The sequence below is a fragment of the Eretmochelys imbricata genome, chromosome 14 (genome assembly GCF_965152235.1).
Source record: "Eretmochelys imbricata isolate rEreImb1 chromosome 14, rEreImb1.hap1, whole genome shotgun sequence".
NCBI classification, from domain to species: domain Eukaryota; kingdom Metazoa; phylum Chordata; order Testudines; family Cheloniidae; genus Eretmochelys; species Eretmochelys imbricata.
The window spans coordinates 53,013,058-53,035,735 of record NC_135585.1 but is presented as its reverse complement, the minus strand read 5'-3'; the positions used below and the strand labels follow the sequence as shown (position 1 = coordinate 53,035,735).

The window sequence follows — 22,678 nt, the reverse complement described above, 5'->3', positions numbered from 1 at the left end:
TCTGACCTCTCAATACTCATCCTCAGAGGAAACCTGCACAAAACCTAGGAGCTTAAAATTCATTACTTTGCTAGATACCATAAAAATCAAGGACTTAATAAGGATACTGGGTTTATATCTCTTTACAACAGTCTCTAACCCACAATTTCTCCTTTGCCCTATGACTGTGGGTCTTAATGGCCCACTTAATTTTGAATGATCCCTTGTAATTTGCTAACTCCTATGCTTAACAATCTGTTGCACCTTGCATTTTGCTCTTATTACCTTTCCCACACCTGAAGAAGAGCTCTGTGTAGGACAGAAGCTTGTCTCTGTCTCTTCCATTAATTGAAATTGGTCCAATAAAATATTCTCTCACTTACTTTGTCTCTCTCGTATCCTGGGACCAATACAACTACAACAACATTCCAAATCTCCCTGAACTCAGTTCTGATGCCTGACTCCACAGTGGTCCTGAGCAGCAATTGCAAGGAAAGGCTTGCTCAGCCCCAGGGTAGAGCATGCTCAGTTGCTTTCTAGGATGGCACATCTGTAGTCCTGTCACGTATAGGGCCGGGTTGTGATGTGATGGAGCATGCTCAGTGATTAGAGGGGTTTAGCAGTGGAGCTCTGGCAAGTCTCTACTGAAACTGTGCAAAGTGCAATTTGTTAAAGGCTCATAACTTGGCCAAATTTGGATGGCTTTTCATGGGAACAGCTAAAGCCATTCCCTGATACCAGGGTGATTTCTCCCACCACCCTCCCCTCAGTGTCAAATTGAAGTCCCTGCTTCAAAGCCTGGATGTGCTCGAGTGTCTGAAGAAAATTCTCATAACCAGGTCATTAACATGGGTGGAACAATATGCTTTTCCCTAATCTCACTCTGAAATGGCTGAATATTTTTGCTGAAACTTTCAAAAAATAAAATAAATTCAGCCTGGGGCAGACACACACCAGGAAATTGCAGCACGAACAGTTAAATCCAGCAAAGTTATAAGCAACTGAAAACAGGGTGTTATACTGGAAAGTGTCAAGCAACTTGAAGGATAGGTGTCTTTACCTCTGTCACCTATAATACAGCACTTTTTATCCATACCTCTCAACACATGTGGTCAGTTAGCCATATTTTCAAAGGCACCTAAATATGTCTGAAAATCTGGTCCAGTATCATTATCCCCATTTTACATATGGGGAAACTGAGGCACAGGGCAACGATGTGACTTGCCAAGGTCACCCAGCAGGTTAGTAATAGAACCAGGAACAGAACTCAGATCTCCTGAGTGCAAGTCTAGTAGCAGAGCCAGTGGACAACACTGCTCCCCACTGAGGAACAGAGATGGCTTTTGGTCTCTATAAGAATGGATCAGGACTTTTTAAACTTTCACTTCCTCTTAACCAGTTACTGGCAGGAAACTCACCAGAATTTGTATGTGCGCGGGCATATATGTAATATGTAAAATATAAACATCCTGAGAGCATTTAAAGTGGTTCCATTTCCATCTCTTCCATGCTCCCTCTTCCTGGCTCCTGCCATTAAAAGTCACTATGTAGCCGTAGCTGAATTGTTTACAAGAGGGGAGTCTCTGCTACTCCCCTCTTGGCAATTCCTCAGATTCCCCAAACCTGAACAGCTCAGTAAAGCTGCATGAGAACAGCTGCAGACAAAACTCCCCAGTACGGCTAAGAGGCATAAGTACTTCTTACTTTTTAAATGCTTGAGAGCTCTTCTGCTGCTCTCCCTCAGGATTGTTGATGTAACCTTAGCTTGTGAGTTTGTTCAACCTGAACATTTATGGATGTTTAATGTGCCTTGTTTTGAATTGCACTCAGCAGCCTTACCTATAAATTAAGGCAGATTTTGTGGGGGAGTTATTTCCTTGCTGTACATAAGATGCTGGGCTTGCTGTACAGTTGAGACTTGAGACTTTATGGTTGTATCGTCAGCCTGCTAGTTAACGAATTGAGAGTGGTAGTGAGTGTTGCAGGAGATGCAGGGTACCAGCATATGACTAATGCCCTCCAACTCTATTTCCCATTTGACATGACACTGTGGGCTTGTCTACACTATGCAGCTTTGAGCGTGTGTAAACGCTTTTTGTCGGTATTTTGTTGGCACTTTTGCCGACAAAATACTTCCAGCTCTGTGAGCGGCATTAGCTTTATCGGCAGGAGAGCACTCCTGCTGACAAAGCCACTTTCACACTGCCATATGGATCGGCAAAACTTTTGTCTTTCGCGGGGGGGCTTTTTAAAGTACCCGTGAAAGTCAAAAGTTTTGTGGACAACATTGCAGCGTAGACAAGCCCCATGTGAATGCAAGCTTAACAATTTTACTGTGTGCACAAATTCTATTGAACCAGTTTAGAGTTGCCAACTCTCCGGATTTTTTCATGAGTTTCAGGTTAATTATTGGTTTCAGAGTAGCAGCCGTGTCAGTCTGTGTTCGCAAAAAGAAAAGGAGGACTTGTGACACCTTAGAGACTAACTAATTTATTTGAGCATAAGCTTTTGTGAGCTACAGCTCACTTCATCGGGTGCATTCCGATGAAGTGAGCTGTAGCTCATGAAAGCTTATGCTCAAATAAATTGGTTAGTCTCTAAGGTGCCACAAGTACTCCTTTTCTTTTTAGGTTAATTATTGTTTCCCTTAAAGCCCCAGCTCCTGGAATCAAGTGGAGATGTGATGATTTCAGCCTTCATTCTCAAAAAAAGTATGTTTCTAGCCCTTATGGCTGTGAAGAAAGCTTCAAAATGTGACCCCGGTGCACCCTAAAGGTTCAAAAAGCAGAAGGGAAATAAAAAGAACACCACATCTATGATTTTTACATAATCTCATGATTTTAAAACCAATCCCATGATTTTTGGTGAGCCTGACTCCTGATTTTTGAACATTTGAGGTTGGCAGTACTGCAGTCTATTGAACTGACTCTTGCATTATCAGACATGGAGTCCTATCCTGAGGAGAGGTGCTGAGTGCCCTGGCCTCCCATTGACTTCAGTGGGAGCTGAGGTTTCACGACAACTCCTGCGTTCAGGTCTTGATCCAGCAGAGCTTTTCCTGAAAAAGGCAGTTCAGCCACCACATGCAAAAGAGTTTTTCACTAGCACAAGGGTTGAGTCCCCAACAACATAGAGAAAACTAGGGTGAAGGGCATACATTAAAGATGGCTGCTCCACTGAAAGGTTAGGGGAATGCCAATTGACTACTTCCCTCTTTTATGTTATGAGAAGACTTTCTTGACATGTGAATTTTCAGTGATGTCATGCTTAATTCGTCAGGGCTCAGCTTACTTGTACTACTGAAAAATAATTGTGCATTTGAAATCCTGAACACCCGAATGCAGAACAGCTCTCCTGTACTGAGTGTTTTCAAGCACAACTCAGACTGGTTGCTAGCACATAGGCATTAATGTATTCGTCTGGGTGCCTGGACTTCTCAAATCACCAGGGAGAAAGGAAGTAAAAAAGCTTCAGATAGATGACAGACACTTCCTGATGTTGGATACATTTGCTCATATATAAATGAGGCTGCTCTTAGACTCCATCCTCTTCTGTACGTGCTCTCCCTCCTCTGCGCTTATCATGGCAGGTGAAATAGTTTATGCTGATTTAAACATTTTGGGAGTCTCTTCCAACCCATTGCATCCACCTCGGCACCTCAGTAAGTCTTTAATTTCTTAGTTTTGTACTAGTATGATCTCTCTTTTCAATTAGAAAAATGGAATCCTAATGTACTTTTTTATTATATGAACTGCAGCACAGATAGATTAGAGATAAGGTCTTTAGAAGCAAGGAGCAGCTCTATATGCTATGTTCACAGAGTGGGACTTCTGAGAATGTGAAATCCCCTACTATTGTCAGAACTGGATACGGAGTTTCTTTAAAGCGTTATCATAGTGTGGATTACGTTAGTGCTAGTAATACAGCCACAACACTATAGGAGTAGCCGCTGGCAGCCTATGTATATACAATTACAAGGGCAATGCAATACGTTATCGTATGCCATCTTTCATACATATTTGAAGGATTGATGTAAACTAGTGAATCTACAATTCTTACTATAGTGGGATAAGTTAGCGGGTAAGGAGCAGTGCATTGGTCAAGTCTTAGGAAGAGGGTTTGAATGGAACAGAAGGAACCTGGAAGTCTCCAAGGACAGGAAGTATTTCATTGTCTTTTTAGAGAGGATTAGGAGAAAATAGGTGGGGAGATTATATTTAGGTACTCTGTATCATGGAGCCTGTGTCATTAATAGGTGCAGAGTGAAGAAAAGCATTTACTAGCCTCTGGTTAAAGACCCAATGTTTATTTGAGGAGGTTAGGACCTGGGGCTGGAGAAAAAGGAGAATTTGGCTAATAGAGAAAATTACAGGAAATCATGGGATTTTACACAGGATTCTGAACTGGGAACACATTATTCCCAACTTCCCATCTGTCTCTGAATGCAGAAGAAGAGTAGACATGTTTCATACCAAATGAATTTTGGAAAGTTGTGACTTAAAGGAGATTCTCAAGGAGGAACATAGTAGCAAGGATGAGAGGAGAGAGAGAAAATGAATATCAGAATAACGAAGAAATAAGGAACTGAGTGAAATGTTAATTTAAGGCAGGAGTTCTCAAGCTTTTCCAGGCTGTGACTCCATGTTACTACAAGTTTTAGGGCACCCATCCATGTATCCAAAAAGAAAGGGAGTGTGGTCATGACCCCCTGAAACCTGTTTATGCCCCAGTGAGGCTAAGAATCCTCGACTTAAAGGGTGCAAAATTCAAGCATAAAAATTATAGTGACATTTTTAAAGGATTTGCCAAAAAATTAGTGTTATTTGAAACTTTAAAATCTTGATGATGCTCTTTTAGAACTGATAAATAGTGTAGAAGTTAAATATCCTTTTTTCAGGGTAGTATTGGGTGGATAACCCAATAAGACTGTGGCAATTATCCTTTTAATAGGAGTATTAAACCTTTAGTTTTAAGAAATGATTGCAAAGTGGCAATGAACAAAACACATCTTCAAAAAGAGGAAAAAGGAAGACCCAGGAAATTATAGACCAGTCAATCTAACTTCGATACCCGGAAAGATACTGGAACAAATTGTCTAACAATCAATTTTTTCAGACCTAGTGGATAAAAGGTGATAATCAGTAGCCAACATGGATATATCAAGCACAAATCATACAAAACCTATCTAACTTCCTTCTTTGAAAAGGTAACTGGCCTAGTGGCTGGAGGGAAGCAGTAGACATGATGTATATCTGGATTTTATCAAGGCTTTTGACACAGTCCTACATGACAGTTTCATAGGCAAACAAGGGAAATGTGGCCTAGATGAATTTACCATAAGATGAGTGTACAATGGGTTCAAAGACCATACTCAGAGAGTAGTTAACAATGCTTCACTGTCAAACTGGGAGATTGTATCAAGTGGAGTTCCATGGGTGTCTTTCCTGGGTCCAGTACTATTCAATATTTTCATTAACAACTGAGATGATGGAGTGGAGACTACATTAGTAAAATTTGAGGGGTGCAAGCATTTTAGAGGACAGGATTAGAATTCAAAATGAGCTTGAAACATGGAGAATTGGTCTGAAATCAACAAGATGACATTCAATAAAGACACGTGCAAAGTACTACACTTAGGAAGGAAAAATCAAATGCACACCTCCAAAATGGCGAATAGCTGGCTAGGCACTGGTACTGCAGAAAAGCATTTGGTAGTTATAGTGGATCACAAATTGAATATGACTCAACAGTGTGATACTGCTGCAAAAAAAGGCTAATGTCATTCGGGTTTGTATGAACAGGAGTGTCCTATGTACGAGCTTGTCTACTTGGGAACTTTACAAGCTCTTGTGTGCGTTAAACTAGGGTATGACTCTAGCTCCAGCTTGCCGCACACTAATTGCACATCTGGACGCAGTTTGTCTGTTCTGAAAGTTCTGGCATGTGGTTTGGCTTAGTGTTCTTTCAAACACCTGTCAGGGATGGTCTAGGACCTGTATACGTAATCCTGCCTCATCACAGCTGATAGACCAGATGATTTGTTGAGGTCCCTTTCATCCCTACACTTCTGTGATAAACGCAGACTAATACCACCTCCAATTATCACAAAAAAATAAAATTAATGGGGTGTATTACCTTTTTTCAGAGCTCTTATGCAACAAATCTGACTTTCTGAACTTTTTGTCTTGTGTTTTTGCCTTGCATACTCCTTTCCACATGGCAATTGAATTAATACAATCACAATTATAAATATCTAAATTTCCGTTTAATATTTTCTTCAAATAGTGGGTGTTAAAGACAAAAAGAGAACCCTGGAGTCTGATACTGATAATGTAATGCTTTTTGACGCACAAGTTCAGACGACATCCTGTTACCAGCATAGGAGTTATTCCCACAGAGGATTTTAGGGGTTAAAATGACACAGTGTTTCAGACATAGCGTTACTGTGGCAGAGGGTTTTCAGCAAAGGATTCACAGGACATGCCTCTTACATGAAGAAACTGGCACATTTGACTGTCACAAAATCCTCACTTGTGTAATGATTTTCTACCATAATATTGGAGAGGTCCCTGCACCCTGATGTGGGACCTTCCTTGCCTTACCTGTCCTGATAGCTTGACCGGCTCCCTGCACTGGGTCAGAAGGAGAGTTAAGTGAGGAGTTGGGGTACAGATACAATCCAATTTCTCCCCTTAGGGAAGGGTGAGGGTGGGGGAGGTCTCCAAGCATAGGCGCAGACTCCATGGGTGCTCCGGGGCTGGAGCACCCATGGGGAAAAATTTGTGGGTGCTCTGCACCCACCGGCAGCCAAGCTTCCTGTACCACCTCCACCTCCGCCTCCTCTCAGCATGCCACATCTCCACTTCTCCCTCCCTCCCATCGTTTGCTGCCGCCAAACAGCTGTAGCAAGCTCTGGGATGGAGGGGGGAGTAGTGGGAATGTGGCATGCTCAGGGGAAGAGGTGAGGCCAGGGTGGGGATTTGGGGAAGGAGTTGAATAGGGGCAGGGAGCGGGCGGAGTTCGGTTGGGGACTTTGGGGAAAGGGTTGGAATGGGGGCGGGAGGGGGTGGGGCAGGGGTGGAGTCGGGGTGGGGCTGGGGGTAGAGGGGGATTGAGCACCCACGGGCGCCAGAAGAAGTTGGCGCCTAGGTCTCCAAGGGGATTCCACCAATAGCATTGAGCTGTGGGAGGGAGTCCTAAAACAGCTGTATGGTATGTGACCCAGCAGCAAATTGTGAATGTGGCTGAGGAAGAAGGGGGCTATTTGGTGATCAGGTTAAGGGGCATCTCTTCCCCTGTCATTGCTCCACATGTGCTAGCTCTTGTGAATTTTTTGGAAACAATATAACTAAGCTCAGAATAGCTTCCTTATTTTTAAACTGTGCTTAAAAATTCAGCCACTTGACAAAGTACAATTAGAAGTTAACGTGAACATAAAGACAATGAGACATAGACACCATAATAGGGCTAAATGTGGAGGCTGCAGCTTTATTTAAAACTGTTACCTAACCAGGGTAACCACCCAAACTACCCAGCAGGGTTGTTCCAGTGTGGATCTCAGTTGCTACCATTGGTTTGGTGTACTACAAACTTGAGGGTATATGTGAAAGTCATGCCCCCTCTCCACCCTCAGGCTGCCAAGGGACCCTGACTGTAAGCCAGAGTCCCAACCCTTCCTCCATGCTAGAGATAGGAGAGACAAGATGAGGTGAGACACAAGCTGCCTGAGACATAGGGTATGTGCACAGTTCAAGCTGGGGGGAGATACCCAGCTTGAGGAGACAAACCCCGCACTAGTTCTGACCGAGCTAGTGTGCTAAAACTAGAGTGTATTTTAAAAGAGAGTGTGTGAAGCTCGAGCAGCAGGACAGACTCACCACCCCGAGTACATCAGTACGAACCCAGCCGAGACCACAGGCACGTACTCAGAGCGGCTAACACCCTCCTACTCGTCACGTTGCTGCTGCTGCCTTCTATTTTTAGGGCACTCCAGTCAGAGTTAGCACAGGGAACTGCTCCCCCAGCTCAAAGCGTACGCAAACCCCCTCACCGGGTAATACTGTGCTCAGGACCATGGCCCAGGCAGCCCACTGGGTTATAGGAATCTCAAAACAAACCCTTTCTAATCTACCAGCCACATGGGATCCTGTCAAAGTTGCAACAATTATAATCTAAACCCAGACCACCCCTATGCTGAATGGAAGGTGGAAATAAAAATACAGCAGTTTGCCAATTCTGCCACATGGCAAATATCCCTTCCAGCCTCCAGACTGGTGAAGAGCCTAACCCCCGGCAACACCAGCAATCCACCAACTATATTAAAGGTGGGGCTGCAACAGGGAGCCCACAATAGTTACCCCACAGAGGTGACTCAAAGCACAGGGCTATGCTCTATGCACCATACACCTGGCAGGACTTAGCTAATGTGAATCCTTTAGCACTCCTGGAATGTGATACTGAATTTCTTTAATGCCTTGTGGTACACTTTACTGCAGTGTAAATGCAATCTGTCATTGAAAAATGTCATAATCAGTGACAGGCTTTATGTACAAATACAAGGGCCATGCAGTCAAAGGGGCCGACTTTCTAATGTGCCGGGCAGTGCCTGACCCCCAGCTCTGCCCCAGGCCCTGTCACCACTCCACGCCTTCCTCCAAGGCCCTGCCCGCATCCTGCCCCTGCTCCACCCCTGCCCCGCCTCTTCCCACCCTGTTCTACCCTCTCCCCCAGCACACTATGCCCTTGCTCCTCCTCCTCCCTCCCAAAGCCTCCTGCACACCGCGAAACAGCTGATGGTGGTGGGCGGGAGGCACGGGGAGGGAGGAGAGGCACTGATCAGTGGGGCCTGCTGGCGAGCAGCAAACAGTGTGGGGCAGGGCGGAGCTGATAAGTGGGTTGCTGGTGGGCACTTAGCACCCACAATTTTTTCCCCTTGAGTGCTCCAGCCCCAGAGCACCCATGGAGTCAACACCTATGCCTCCAGTTATATTTTGTATGATCCTCTTCAAATTCCTTAAGACCTATCTCTGCTGCGATGCCTACAAAAAAATCAGACAAGCGACGAGGCCTAGGTTGAGTGATCATTTGGGATAGCTGATTTAACTTTACCAAAGGAGGAAATACATTTCCAATTACTTATTTATTTAGATTTAACATAATAAAAAATCCTTACCCAAGGATCCAGGTGTTCTAATCATTATACAATTAAATTAACTATTAAACTGTGCACAGAGCTAGCTAATCTCTGTAATGTCTGATCTTATTATTGTTCTTCTCAGCCTCTCTCCCATTGTGTTCTGTACTCAGTGAGAACGTCCCTGGCATGAGAAGTTTATGATACAGTCTCTTAGGGCAGGTCTATGCTTAAAACACTGCAGTGGTGCAGCTGCCTTGCTGCCACATTGCCAATGTAGCGCTTCAGTGAAGATGCTACCTACGCTGACAGGAGGGCTTCTCCCATCGGTGTACGTGCTCCACCTCCCCGAGAGGCAGTAGCTATGTCAACGGCAGAAAGCCCTGCCATTAACACAGCACTGTCTATACTGGGGGTTAGGCTGGTGTAACTGCATCACTCGGGGTGTGGGGTTTTCACACTGCTGAGCGACATAGTTATACTGACCCAATTTCCTAGTGCAGATCTGGCCTAAGTAAGAGTATAGGTTACTGCTCCAGTCTGAAACCTTTGGATGCAACCACAATACAAATAAATCATATATCTCATCAACCTGTTTGGAGAATGCAAATGAACTATTGCAGTTATAATATATACAAGAGTAGGGCAAGGCAAATGGTAAAGACCAATACATTTTGGTGAGCCTTGAGAGGAATGACTGGGCAGAAGGGATCTGGCAGGACTTCATTGTTCTATTAGGAGAGGTGTGGGAGTCTCACCGTTCAGGGAGGAATGATGGGATTTGAAAATCATTGGGGAGCCAATTCAGTGCAGAGGGTTGTAGAGCTTGCGTCACTAGATGGGTGAAGTGTCGAGAGGAATGGGCTTACTAGCGTCTGTGCAGACAAGAATAAAGTCTAGTATCTAAGGAATACAGGAAATGGGGCTAGAGAAAAGGAGGAAATGATGGAAACTTGGTCCAAGGGGAATGATGAAGGCACAAAGCGATATCTTCTCCTGGATTCTGAAATGGTCAGGATGCCAGGGACATTTCCAAGGCTAGGGACGAGGTGTTCACATTTCCTGAGCGTGGAGATAAGCTATAAGACTCGGTATTTGTGGATCAGTCAAAGTTTGGGAAGTTGTGACTTAGAACAGACAGGAGGGAGAGGATTCCCTTGAAAATGACTGGGTGTATTTGAAATGTAACTATACAAGTTATTTTACAAAACAGATATCTTTGGAGTGTAACTTCTATAGGTATATGAGATTACTGATATATGTGAGAAAATTTTAGATGATTATGTTGTCAGCCTCTATTTTTATTCTACTAACACTGCAGTTGCTAAATAAATATTTATATCCCAACTATGCTGTTACATAGGGCATATGGAACATGTTAATGTTGTACTGTAATTGGTCAAAACTTGCAAGGCCTTACACTCAACTGGATGGCATTTCTCTGTCTGTCTGTTTGTAACACAATAACTGTAGAGTGTCACTGTCACGCTGCCTGGTAACCTAAGAGGGCCAATCTCAGGTCAGACTGCCAAAATACAGGGCAAGTACCCCAGACTGGCGGTATATTCTATCATAGGGTGACCAGATGTCCCAGTTTTATAGAGACAGTCCCAATATTTGGGGCTTTGTTTTCTATAGGCATCAATTACCCTCCACTTCCTTTTTTCCCCGATTTTTCACCCTTGCTATCTGGTCATCCTATTCTATATGTGCTTCCAAAATACTATACTATTTATAATGAAGCCACAGACAGTCCCTGTTTACCACTCAGGCAAACTGGACTTTATGATAAAAGGTTATTAAAACCAAAAATCACATACATTGGGTTTTTCCAATCCCAAAGGATCAGTCACTTACCCCAGGTAATAGGATGCTCAAGGTCTTACCAAAATACAGTGCTGGTAGCCAATCCTTAGTAAACTAACTAAAGATTTATTAATAAAAAAAGAAAAGAGAGCTGGTAAAAGTTAAAGCAGACAAGATACATTACTGTTGAATCAGAATATATGAGTCCAGTTGTTAGCAGAGATATAATGTCAGCTAACTCTCTAACAGTCTCTTAGAGGCCTTTCAGGAATCTTTCAGGGCATCCCACTGGGGATCTCAGTTCAATGGCTTAAGCTCTCCCTGTGCCAAAGCTGAGGCTTTGTCTACACTACACAGCTTTTAGTGAAAGTAGGGCAGTGTAGCCGTTGTACTTCCACCCCCCAACGAGCAGCATTCACATTGTTGGCAGAAGAGTGCTGTTCACACTGACACTTGCTGCGGAAAAACTTTTGTCTTTGGGGCGGTGGGGGGGAGGGAGAGGGAGAGGGGGAGGATTTAGCACCTCTGAATGACAAAAGTTTTATCACTCAATTGCCAGCATAGACATAGCCTCAGCAGATCAGAGATAGCAGGGCCATACCCAAGGTCCAGTATTTATCGCTCTCTTCATTGTTAAACCAAGGACCCTTGCTTTTTCCTTGCATGCACAAATAATCCAGTTACATTGATTTACGTAATGTAATTGCTGGCCAGCCATTGCAACAGGGACAGGTAATTGAAGACCATACAGGTAACATTATTAGTTTCATGCAGTATTCACACATCTTTGATCTTAAGGTTGATTGAGCACAGGACACATGCATAATGTAAAGAGACATGAAAATGATTTAGCAACTACAAGCTTAAATTTGGTTACATCTAACAGGATGGAGGTAACTACAGACAAATGCAGTTAGCATCCACTCTTGATTCTTACTAACACAAGTGAATGAGCCTATGTTTAGGAGCACAATTAACATTCTTCTGTTACTTACACACAGTAATTAACACTCTTAGCCCTGGTCTACACTACAGGGTTAGGTCGAATTTAGCCACGTTAGGTCGATTTTATAATGAATGCATCTACACAAGCAACCCTGTTCCGTCGACCTAAAGGGCTCTTAAAATCGACTTCTGTACTTCTCCCTGGCAAGGGGAGTAGTGCTAAAATCAACCTTGCTGGGTTGAATTTGGGGTAGTGCGGACGCAAATCGATGTTATTGGCCTCCGGGAGCTATCCCAGAGTGCTCCAATGTGACTGCTCTGGACAGCACTTTCAACTCCGAAGCACTAGCCAGGTACACAGGAAAAGCCCCGGGAACTTTTGAATTTAATTTCCTGTTTGGTCAGCGTGGTGAGCTCATCAGAACAGGTGACCATGCAGTCCCCACAGAATCGCAAACGAGCTCCAGCATGGACCGAAAGGGAGACACTGGATCTGATTGCTGTATGGGGAGAAGAATCTGTGCAGGCAGAACTCTGATCAAAAAGAAGAAATGCTAATATATATGCCAAAATCGCACAGGGCATGATGGACAGAGGCTACAGCAGGGACACACAGCAGTGCCGCGTGAAAGTTAAGGAGCTCAGGCAAGCCTACGAAAAGACAAAGGAGGCTAACGGTCGCTCTGGGTCAGAGCCCCGTACATGCCGCTTCTATGATCAGCTGCATGGCATTCTAGGGGGGAACCCTACCGCTACCCCACCACTGTCCGTGGACACCAGCAAGAGGGGAGTCTCACGCAACACGGAGGAGGATTTTGTGGATGAGGAAGAGGAGGAGGAGAATGCACAGCAGGCAAGCGGTGAATCCGTTCTCCCCAGCAGCAAGGACCTTTTCATCACCCTGGAGCCAATACCCTCCCAAGGTGGGATCCCCAATCCTGAAGCCAGAGAAGGCACCTCTGGTAAGTGCACATTTGTAACTACAGTACAGGGTTTAAAAGCAATAGTGTTTAATGTTTGATTTGCCCTGAAGACTTGGGATGCATTCGCAGCCAGTACAGCTACTGGAAAAGTCTGTTAACGTGTCTGGGGATGGAGTGGGAATCCTCCAGGGACATCTCCATGAAGTTCTTCTGGAGGTACTCTGAAAGCCTTTGCAGAAGGTTTCTGGGGAGGGCTGCCTTATTTCGTTCTCCACGGTAGGACATTTTACCGTGCCAAGCCAGTAGCAAGTAGTCTGGAATCATTGCAGCACAAAACATGGCAGCAAATGGTCCTGGATTTTGGTCGCATTCACGTAACATTCAGTCTATATCTTTCTGTGTTAGCCTCAGGAGAGTGATATCATTCATGGTCACCTGGTTGAACTAGGGGAATTTTTGTAAGGGAACAGTAAAAGGACCCCGTTCATGCTGGGCTGTTTGCACTTGGCTAAAAGGGATCATCCCTGAGAATAGCCACACGGCGGGGGGAGGGGTGAAGGGATCATCCCAAATAGCCACACGGAGGGGTTGGGGGAGGTGTGTGCTGCACATCCACCTGAAAACCGCAGCCCCTCCTTTTAAATGGCAAACGCAACCGGCATTGCTTGCTATGGGAAAGGAGGCTGTTGCAGTTTGAAAACATTCCCAAATGTTATGAAGGCATTAGAAGCCAAACCTGCATACCCTTTGGCTTACCATGGCTGCCTGGAAACCAAATTCTGTTGCCCAGCCATGTGTGATGTGTCACCATATCGGCAGGCACTCAATATAAAAGGCAAAATGTGACCTTGTACCTAAAGTACATGTGCTGTCTGCTGTGAATTGCTTGATTCACTGTGAAAGAGTCTCCCTTTTGTTCTCAGAAATGTATCTTCTTAAATTTTACTTTCCCTTTTTATTCCCCCGCAGGTGCAAATGTTTCTGTGCTCTCCTATCATCTCCGTCCCTGAGGTTATCGCAGATTAGAAGGTGAAAAAAAAGTACTCACAATGACATGTTTTCAGAGCTCATGCAGTCCTCCTGCACTGATAGGGCACAGCTGAATGCATGGAGGCATTCAATGGCAGAGTCCAGGAAAGCATTAAGTGAGCGTGATGAGAAGAGACAGGATGCAATGCTGAGGCTAATGGGGGAGCAAACGGACATGCTCAGGCGTCTGGTGGAGCTGCAGGAAAGCCAACAAGAGCACAGACTGCCACTGCATCCACTGTACAACCGCCTGCCCTCCTCCCCAAGTTCCATATCCTCCTCCCCCAGATGCCCAAGAACATGGCGGGAGGCTCCAGGCACCCAGCCACTCCACTCCAGAGGATGGCCCAAGCAACAGAAGGCTGTCATTCAAACAGTTTTGATTTGAAGTGTGTCTACAATAAGCAATGTGGCCTTGTCCTTCCCTCCTCCCCTACCCCACCTGGGCTACCTTATCAGTTATCTCCCTTTTTTTTTTTAATTAATAAAGAAAGAATGCATGGTTTCAAAACAATAGTGACTTTATTTCCTTTGCCAGCTGTGATGGAAGGGGGGAGGGTGGTTGGCTTACAGGGAATTAAAATTAACAAAGGGGGCAGGTTTGCATCAAGGAGAAACACACACACACACACAACTGTCACACCGTAGCCTGGCCAGTCATGAAACTGGTTTTCAAAGCCTCTCTGATGCGCAGTGTGCCTACCTGTGCTCTTCTAATTGCCCTGGTGTCTGGCTGTTCAAAATTGGCAGCCAGGCGATTTGCCTCAACCTCCCACCCCACCATAAACATCTCCCCCTTACTTTCACAGATATTATGGAGCACACAGCAAGCAGTAATAACAATGGGAATATTCGTTGCGCTGAGGTCTAACCTAGTCAGCAAACAGCGCCAGTGGGCTTTTAAATGTCCAAAGGTGCATTCTACCACCATTCTGCACTTGCTCAGCCTATAGTTGAACAGCTCCTGACTATTGTCCAGGGTGCCAGTGTATGGCTTCATGAGCCATGGGAGCAAGGGGTAGCCTGGATCTCCAAGGATAACTTGGCATTTCAACATCCCCAACAGTAATTTTCTGATCTAGGAAGTAAGTCCCTTCTTGCAGCTGCTCAAACAGCCTGGAGTTCCTAAAGATTCAAGCATCATGCACCTTTCCCAGCCATCCCTCATCGATGTCGGTGAAACGTGCCTTGTGATCCACCAGTGCTTGCAGCACCATTGAGAAGTACCCCTTGCAGTTTATGTACTGGTTGGCAAGGTGGTCCGATATCATGATAGGGATATGCGTTCCGTCTATCGCCCCACCACAGTTAGGGAAACCCATTGCAGCAAAGCCATCCAGTATGACCTGCACATTTCCCAGAGTCACTACCCTTGATAGCAGCAGGTCAGTGATTGCGTTGGCTACTTGCATCACAGAAGCACCCACAGTAGATTTGCCCACTCCAAATTGATTCCTGACTGACCAGTAGCAGGTTCAGGGAATGGCTAGACATCAGTGTACAGAACCCTATTACGTTTGGGCAAAATCAATAAAACATACGGGGGGAAGGGGAAAAATGGGGGACATGGTCATCTCTTTAGCACAGCCAGAGCCTCTGGCATTTTTGCAATTATCTATAGATCAAAGAACTGGTTGATGGCACCCATTAACACCTCTCAGCATAATACCCCTAAATTCTGCCCATCCTCCCAATAGAATTCAGCATGCTGATGCTCTGCATGACTCATGTCCCAGACAGACAGACCAGGTTGCGAACAAGGCCTTATGACAAGGGACATCCCTTATTTTTTCATCTCTGTACGAGATCAGGAATTGCTGAGTGCTGAAAAAAAGCAGCAAGAAATACCCCTGGTGAATGTGGTTGAGTGCCGATTATTGTTGTTATTTATTAATAATAATGATAATATTGGGAGGAGGGGTGGGGCAGGAGTGCTAAGAAAACAGTCCCTTATTTTTGAAATACAATTTTGGCAACCCTAGACAGAAGAGACATAATGATGGTTGGAGGGGAGTGTGAAGGGGACAATGAAGGGGCATGGGGGAAGGAGGTGTGCACACAGCTTCTGGCCTGGGAGGAAAATGGGAGACTCTTGTATGGAGTGCAGGGGGGATGGGGTGCAGACCGAGCCCCTGCCATAGACGGGAGAATGTGGGAAAGGGGGGAAATGGGGGCACATGTAGAGTCCTACATGGAGGGAAATGGGGGTTGCTGGTCTGGGAGGAGAGGGAAAGGAGGTGCACACAGAAGCCCGGGCGGGGGTGGGAGATTGGGGAAACATGAGTGGAGAAAGGGGGAAATGGAAGGAGGACAGAGGCCCTGGCATGGATGGAAGTGGGAGGAAGGGGGCATGCGGGTGCACACAGCATCCCTGTCATGAGGGGAGAATGGGGATGGAGGGAGGAATGAGGGGAACACAGAACTGCTGACATGGTTGGGGGGAATGGGGGACCCTGGTGTGGAAGAAGGACAGCATGGGGGAAAGAAAAGGGTATGGGAGATGGGGGAATGGAGGGCACAGATCTCCTGGCAGGGGGAGATTGAGGGAGTTGCAGGGAATCCCTGCAGTACAGGAAGGTGGAAGGGGGCACCCAGGGAGCTTGTGGGGGGAATGGAGGGATGGGAGCTCCTGCCACGTGCAATGAGCTCGGCAGATAGATGCTACAAAGTGTGTGACCCTCTGGTTATATTCAGCTGTTCTATATCACTATGAAAATGTGCAACTATTTGGTATAGATCCAGTGACTCTGACTTCCTTGATATTGTTGCTGTTTTGCCAAGCGTTAGCAGACTTTGGGCCTGGCAGGTCAGTTTCCCATTGGAGGTGAAATTAGTGACCCGGTCTCAAGCTATTTTCTTAGTGGAGCTTGTTTATTTGACTTGGCTGTCCTTGAACAGAGGTGTTAGCAGACTGAACACAGGTAACTCCTTTGTGCAGAAAGGGGGGAAGGACTTGGAGGTCTACAAGGCTGGATGGGCTCAGCGAGCTGCTCCAGATGTTGTGACTTGCTGCACAGGAGCTCAGCGCCACTTAGGCTTGGCCCAGCCTCTCCTCTGTCATGATGACGGGGCTGATGAGGCCAAATTTGCGTGAGTGGCTCTACAAGCCCGTGTGCCAGGTCACAATGCCACTCACACAAATTTGGCTTACCTGCCCCCCTGTCAGGGATGCTGGGTCAAAACTGAGCAGAACTTTGAGCCCGGAAGTCACAACACCCAGAGCGGAGAGCTGAGCCCAGCCAGCCCCACGGGACAGGAGCCACAGACGCTGCTGCTCTGGTATGTATGGTTTACTATTTAGTACTTGGTACACTAATGTGTATATTATATGTCGTGGGTAAGATATTTAGTAAGGTGGGTGTTTTTTGCACTCATGCTATATACTAGGTCGTGGCAGGCCATCGAGGTTTACAAATGTGTCCTGACCACAGAAAGGTTAAGAAGCACTGTCCAGGTCAACACAAGGCCTGAAGGGGCTGACTCACAGACTCGCCCTATAGCATGGTCAAATATGCACCATTGTAAGTGGGATATAACTGTGTTGTTAAATAATTGGCAGTAGGGATTTGTTAGTATTGTCTTCACCTTTGCAGTATTTTTCTCTGTTTCATCACAGGGGTGCCCTCAGAGTGATGTGGCCCTTAACTGACAGGTTTAAAACTATTCCTGGTATTATATGAGGAGGAACATAACCCCCATTGGAGGAGGCTCCACAGGAACGTCCGTTATTATTTCTTGCACTATGTGCTGAAGGTGTTTCATCAAACACTGCTTCTTACAGCTCACCCTCAGTGTCCCCACCGGCATCGGCTCGCTGCAGGCCTTGGAGCAGCTGGGATCCTCATCCTGCTGGGAGCTGTGATAGCGATGGGTGTTTGGGGTAAGCAGTTTAAAATTAATTCATGCAAAATCCCTGAAATTTCTTCTCCCCCTACACTTCTGATTCCAACGTTCTTGTGAATAATATCCTGGACACTTCATTAGCACCACAAAGGGAACAATATTCCATGACCAAGGTGGTGTTAGAGCTTGATACATGAGCCCTATGTGATCCCGCTCTCTCAATTTCACTGCTCAGTGTGCAGGGAAAAGTGGAAGACACCTTACAATGTGTAATAAATGAGATTTTCTCTCTCTCTCTCTGGCCCGGTTCTGAATTTGATAGCGACAGTATGTAATGATTTGGTGTTGCACACACCTTTGTTCCCAGTTTGCTAATCCCTAAGTGGTAGTTGCCACTCATGCTCATGCTGTTCTGAAGTTTCTCAGCTCAAAGGATGTCCGAATTCACGGGAGAACAACAGGACCACGGAGAGCATCATCCATCAATCCAACTGCAGCAGGGGCCTAAAAGAGTTCCGTTTCCACTTGAAACAATTTGTGTGTGAATCATCTCACAACAACTCAGCAGGTAACCTCAGCGCCTTCTCTCTCTGCAGCTTGTATTGTAGTGCCATCTAGAGGTCAGTTAGGGTAATGACACAAATCACTTCAATAAGTGCAATAAATATTCTATTGCTTTACAAACTACTCATAGGGCAGCTGGCAGCAACTCCTTTGTTTAGGGTCCCTAACACTTTCTTTGTAAAAGGGTCTTGTGGTATTTTTGAGAAGCTCTCACTCTTCCATTGTTCAAAGCAGACCTCTGAAATAAAGGGCTAGGGGAGTCCTTGGATAAATATTTTCTTTCGCCTATGAAATTTCATCCAGATTTTGCTGAGATGTGAACTTTGGAAGAGTCGCCATTTCCCTCCTTGCTTGTGATCCTCAGGGAAACTCTATAGTGTGACAAAATAACAGTCAAAAGTGCTGGGCTCACCTTGCCACAGCAACACACCCTGTTCTAGGAGCTACCTGAGCAGGTGGAGGTGGGGGGGGGCGAGAGCAGGGCCAGGCTCCCCCTCACCCATTGTTCCCAGGAACACCACATGGGGCAGAAGCTCCTGCTGGAGAGGAGGGGAGAGCTGGCTGGGCTCCCTTGATGACTCAGTCCTATTCCCTGCCTCCGTCTCTCAGAATAACCGATTTTTCCTGTTATCAGCGAGCACAGTTACTCCTGTTGCTGGAGTGGTAGCAGTGTGGTGTGATACTGAAGATCCAGGGTCCAAACCCTGCTGCTGATTCAGGATGGGGAAGTTGTTCCAGTTGCATGTAATAAAAAAGTTTTAGATATATTTTTAAAAATAGGACATTAAGAGAACAGGAAGGTTACAAAGCCAAGCTCCCAAAAGTTATGAAATGCCAAATTTACAATTACCCACACAACCTTAATTCAGCCCCCATTTGTGTGTGCCTTATGACACGGTCTTTATTGCATGATTACCTACTGTTTTTTCCTCAGGGCTGCTGCCTCATTCAGTGCGCAGGCCTCTTTTGTTCCTATGTCTATGATGGCTCCCCAAACATTCAATGAACAGGATGAACTCGCAATGAGGCTGAATTACAGCTGCATGGGCAACCATGAATGTGGCATTTCCAACTTTGACTTTGCAACCTAAATAAAGTTATTTTAACTCTTTTATATGTAGTATGATCTCCCCCCAACTGGAATACAGCCATCTCTAAGAGGAAACGTAATGGCTGTTAAGCAGTGCACGCAGGAACAATACAGTAGCTGAGGGGAGGAAATGAAGGAGGATTTCAGTTGAGCCTGACCTGTGTTAGCCCGTGCTATTTTAGGACTGATGTACTCACAGCTTCACCAATACCCCTCCCTCCCAGCCTGCAGCACCTGCAGCTACTAGTTGACTATTGGACCTGTCCTCAAACAAAACCAAGACAATAGCTCTACTGGAAATGTTGAGTCTGGAGGTCTGTGCAGGAGTGTAATGAAGTTCAGAACCTTCAGCTCCATTAAGTGTTTCCATTTTCCCTCCAGAGGGATCAGGGTGTAAGCTCTGCCCCCCAAACTGGCTGCTGCACAAGGACAGGTGCTACTGGGTGTCAAAAGAAAAACATCCCTGGAACAAGAGCCGCGATGACTGTTCCAGGAGGAGCTCTTGGCTGCTGGTGATCCGGGACCAGGATGAGATGGTAAATAAAACTAGTCCTGGAGATATGAACATCACTAGTAATAATTAATACACAAAACCACTGTGTTGTGTGTCTGCCAGGGTAGCTCTATACATACCCACACAAGCTAAAAAGAAAGGAAATGAAAAGTTAAGGCCAGCAAGAGTACATATTCTGTGCTCTGCCACCCAGCGGTGGACATCTCACCAATAGCATGACCCCCAGATACCACAAAGACTGTACTGTAATTCTGCCCCAGCCAGGACAGAAACTAAACAACTGGCCCACAGTCACAGAGGGAGTCTGGGGAATTGAACCCAGTTCCCAGAGTCTCTAGCGAGCACCTTAACCACTAGCCCCTCCTTCCTGTCACTTCATTCTTCCATGTCATTTACAGACATTCATAAAAAACACTTCCAAAGGCGCAAACCAGATCTGGCTTGGACTCACTGTTACATCCCCCTCGAGGAACTGGACTTGGGTGGACGGCTCCCTGTTCAATCAAACACAGTGAGTGTTTTTATCCTCTGAGTCCATGTAAGATGTGCAGCAGGGGGCACAGGGTTGTTGCTTTCCAGCATTGGTGAGAGCAGAGGCTATGTGTGGGTGTGTCAAGGTTCCTTCCCCACTCTTAACTCTAGGGTACAAATGTGGGGACCTGCATGAAAACCCCCTAAGCTTATTCTTACCAGCTTAGGTTAAAACTTCCTCAAGGTACAAACTTTGTCTTGTCCTTGAACCCTATGCTGCCACCACCAAGCATGTTAAACAAAGAACAGGGAAAAAGCCCACTTAGAGACGTCTCCCCGCCAAAATATCCCCCCAAGCCCTACACCCCCTTTCCTGGGGAAGGCTTGATAAAAATCCTCACCAATCTGCATAGGTGAACACAGACCCAAACCCTTGGATCTTAAGAACAATGAAAAAGCAATCAGGTTCTTAAAAGAAGAATTTTAATTAAAGAAAAAAAGTAAAAGAATCACCTCTGTAAAATCAGGATGGTAAATACCTCACAGGGTAATCAGATTCAAAACATAGAGAATCCCTCTAGGCAAAACCTTAAGTTTACAAAAAGACACAAAAACAGGAATATACATTCCATCCAGCACAGCTTATTTTACCAGCGATTAAACAAAAGAAAATCTAATGCATTTCTAGCTAGATTACTTACTAATTTAAGGAGTTATGAAGAGCATTCCTGGTCTGTTCCTGGCAAAAGCATCACACAGACAGACAGACCCTTTGTTTCCCATCCCCTCCAGCTTTGAAAGTATCTTGTCTCCTCATTGGTCATTTTGGTCAGGTGCCAGCGAGGTTATCTTGGCTTCTTAACCCTTTCCAGGTGAAAGGGTTTTGCCTATGGCCAGGAGGGATTTTATAGTTCTGTATATGGAAAGGTGGTTACCCTTCCCTTTATATTGATGACAGGGTGCAAGGGATGTTAAGTGCTAGGCACAGTCCTCTGCATAGAGAGATGAGTCCTGAGCCTCATTCAATGGCTTCCATCAGCAGTTGGACTAATCCTGAGGGCTGGGTTTTATAAATTGGACAAGTGTTTTCCAAAAATAGACCAAGGCAAACCAGCTGCTACTACAGGATCACGGGCTAGGACAGGGGTGGGCAAACGTTTTGGCCTGCGGGCCACATCGGGGTTCCAAAACTGTATGGAGGGCCGGGTAGGGAAGGCTGTGCCTCCCCAAACAGCCTGGCCCCCGCCCCCTAGCCGCCCCCTCCCACTTCCCGCCCCCTGATTGCCCCCCTCAGAACCTCTGACCCGTCCAACCCCCCTGCTCCTTGTCCCCTGACCGCCCCCTCCTGGGACCCCCCGCCCCTAACCACCCCCCTGGGACTCCATCCCCTATCCAACCTCCCCTGTTCCCCATCCCCGGACCGCCCCCCCCCAGAGAACCTCCGCCCCATCCAACCACCCCATGCTCCCTGTCCCCTGACTGCCCCCTGGGATCCCCTACCCCTTATCCAACCCCCCTGCTCCCCAGCCCCTTACCATGCCGCTCAGAGCAGCGGGTCTGCTTTCAGCCCTGCCACACAGAGCGCTGGCGGCATAGCGAGCTGAGGCTGCAGGGGAAGCGGGACAGCAGGGGAGGAGCCGGGGGCTAGCCTCCCCAGCCAGGAACTCAAGGGCCAGGCAGGATGGTCCTGCAGGCCAGATGTGGCCCGCAGGCCATAGTTTGCCCACCTCTGGGCTAGGACGTGTTTCATCATCTAGGGCTCTGTAGGAACAATTCAGTGGTTAAGGAAGAAATTTGAGAAAGGTGTCAGAATGCAGCAAAGCTGCTAAAAATCTTGTTCATAAATTCTAAACAGGGATTCTTTATTTATTTTGTTTCCCAGGTTCAAGGTAGTAGGTCCTCCTAAAGGGAACAGCTGCGGGGTGATAAAAGAAGATGGGATTCATTTTGAAACCTGCAGTGCTGCAGCTAAATGGATTTGTGAAAAAGACACTCTTCAGCTATAGACAGTGACATTTATTATCTGTGTTTTTTATGTGTGAACGAGAAATCTTCTTTAGTTTCAGTGTGTCCCATAAATGATGAATATTGAAGGTGAGCTTCAAAGGGAAAAATTGGGCTTGTGCCCTTCCCCCTCCCCCCTGCTTTTATAAGGTGGATAAAGTCGGCATGAAAAGCTTTTCTTGCATTTGAAATTCAGGTCCTGTCTGGGCTGGAAGATTATGGTGAAGGGAGAACTAGTGAAATGACATCACAAGTAGAGCTGGGGGAATATTTTCCACTGAATAGTTTATTTGCCCAAAAAAATGCAATTTTGAGTCGAAGAAGACTATTCACAAACTGATGTTGAATTCACTGAATAGTTTCAGCCAAAATAAAAT

At 45.9% G+C, this 22,678-nt stretch overlaps 1 protein-coding gene across 1 annotated transcript; it reads left to right on the top strand.

Moving 5' to 3' along the window:
• The first annotated feature begins 3,501 nt into the window (after positions 1 to 3,501).
• Positions 3,502 to 22,303, top strand: LOC144274556 (killer cell lectin-like receptor subfamily B member 1B allele C). Its single transcript, XM_077833432.1, has 6 exons — positions 3,502 to 3,640; positions 17,597 to 17,695; positions 18,077 to 18,226; positions 19,694 to 19,848; positions 20,225 to 20,337; positions 22,180 to 22,303. The coding sequence occupies exons 1-6, from the start codon at positions 3,502 to 3,504 to the stop codon at positions 22,301 to 22,303; spliced, it is 780 nt and encodes a 259-aa protein (XP_077689558.1).
• The last annotated feature ends 375 nt before the right edge of the window (positions 22,304 to 22,678 follow it).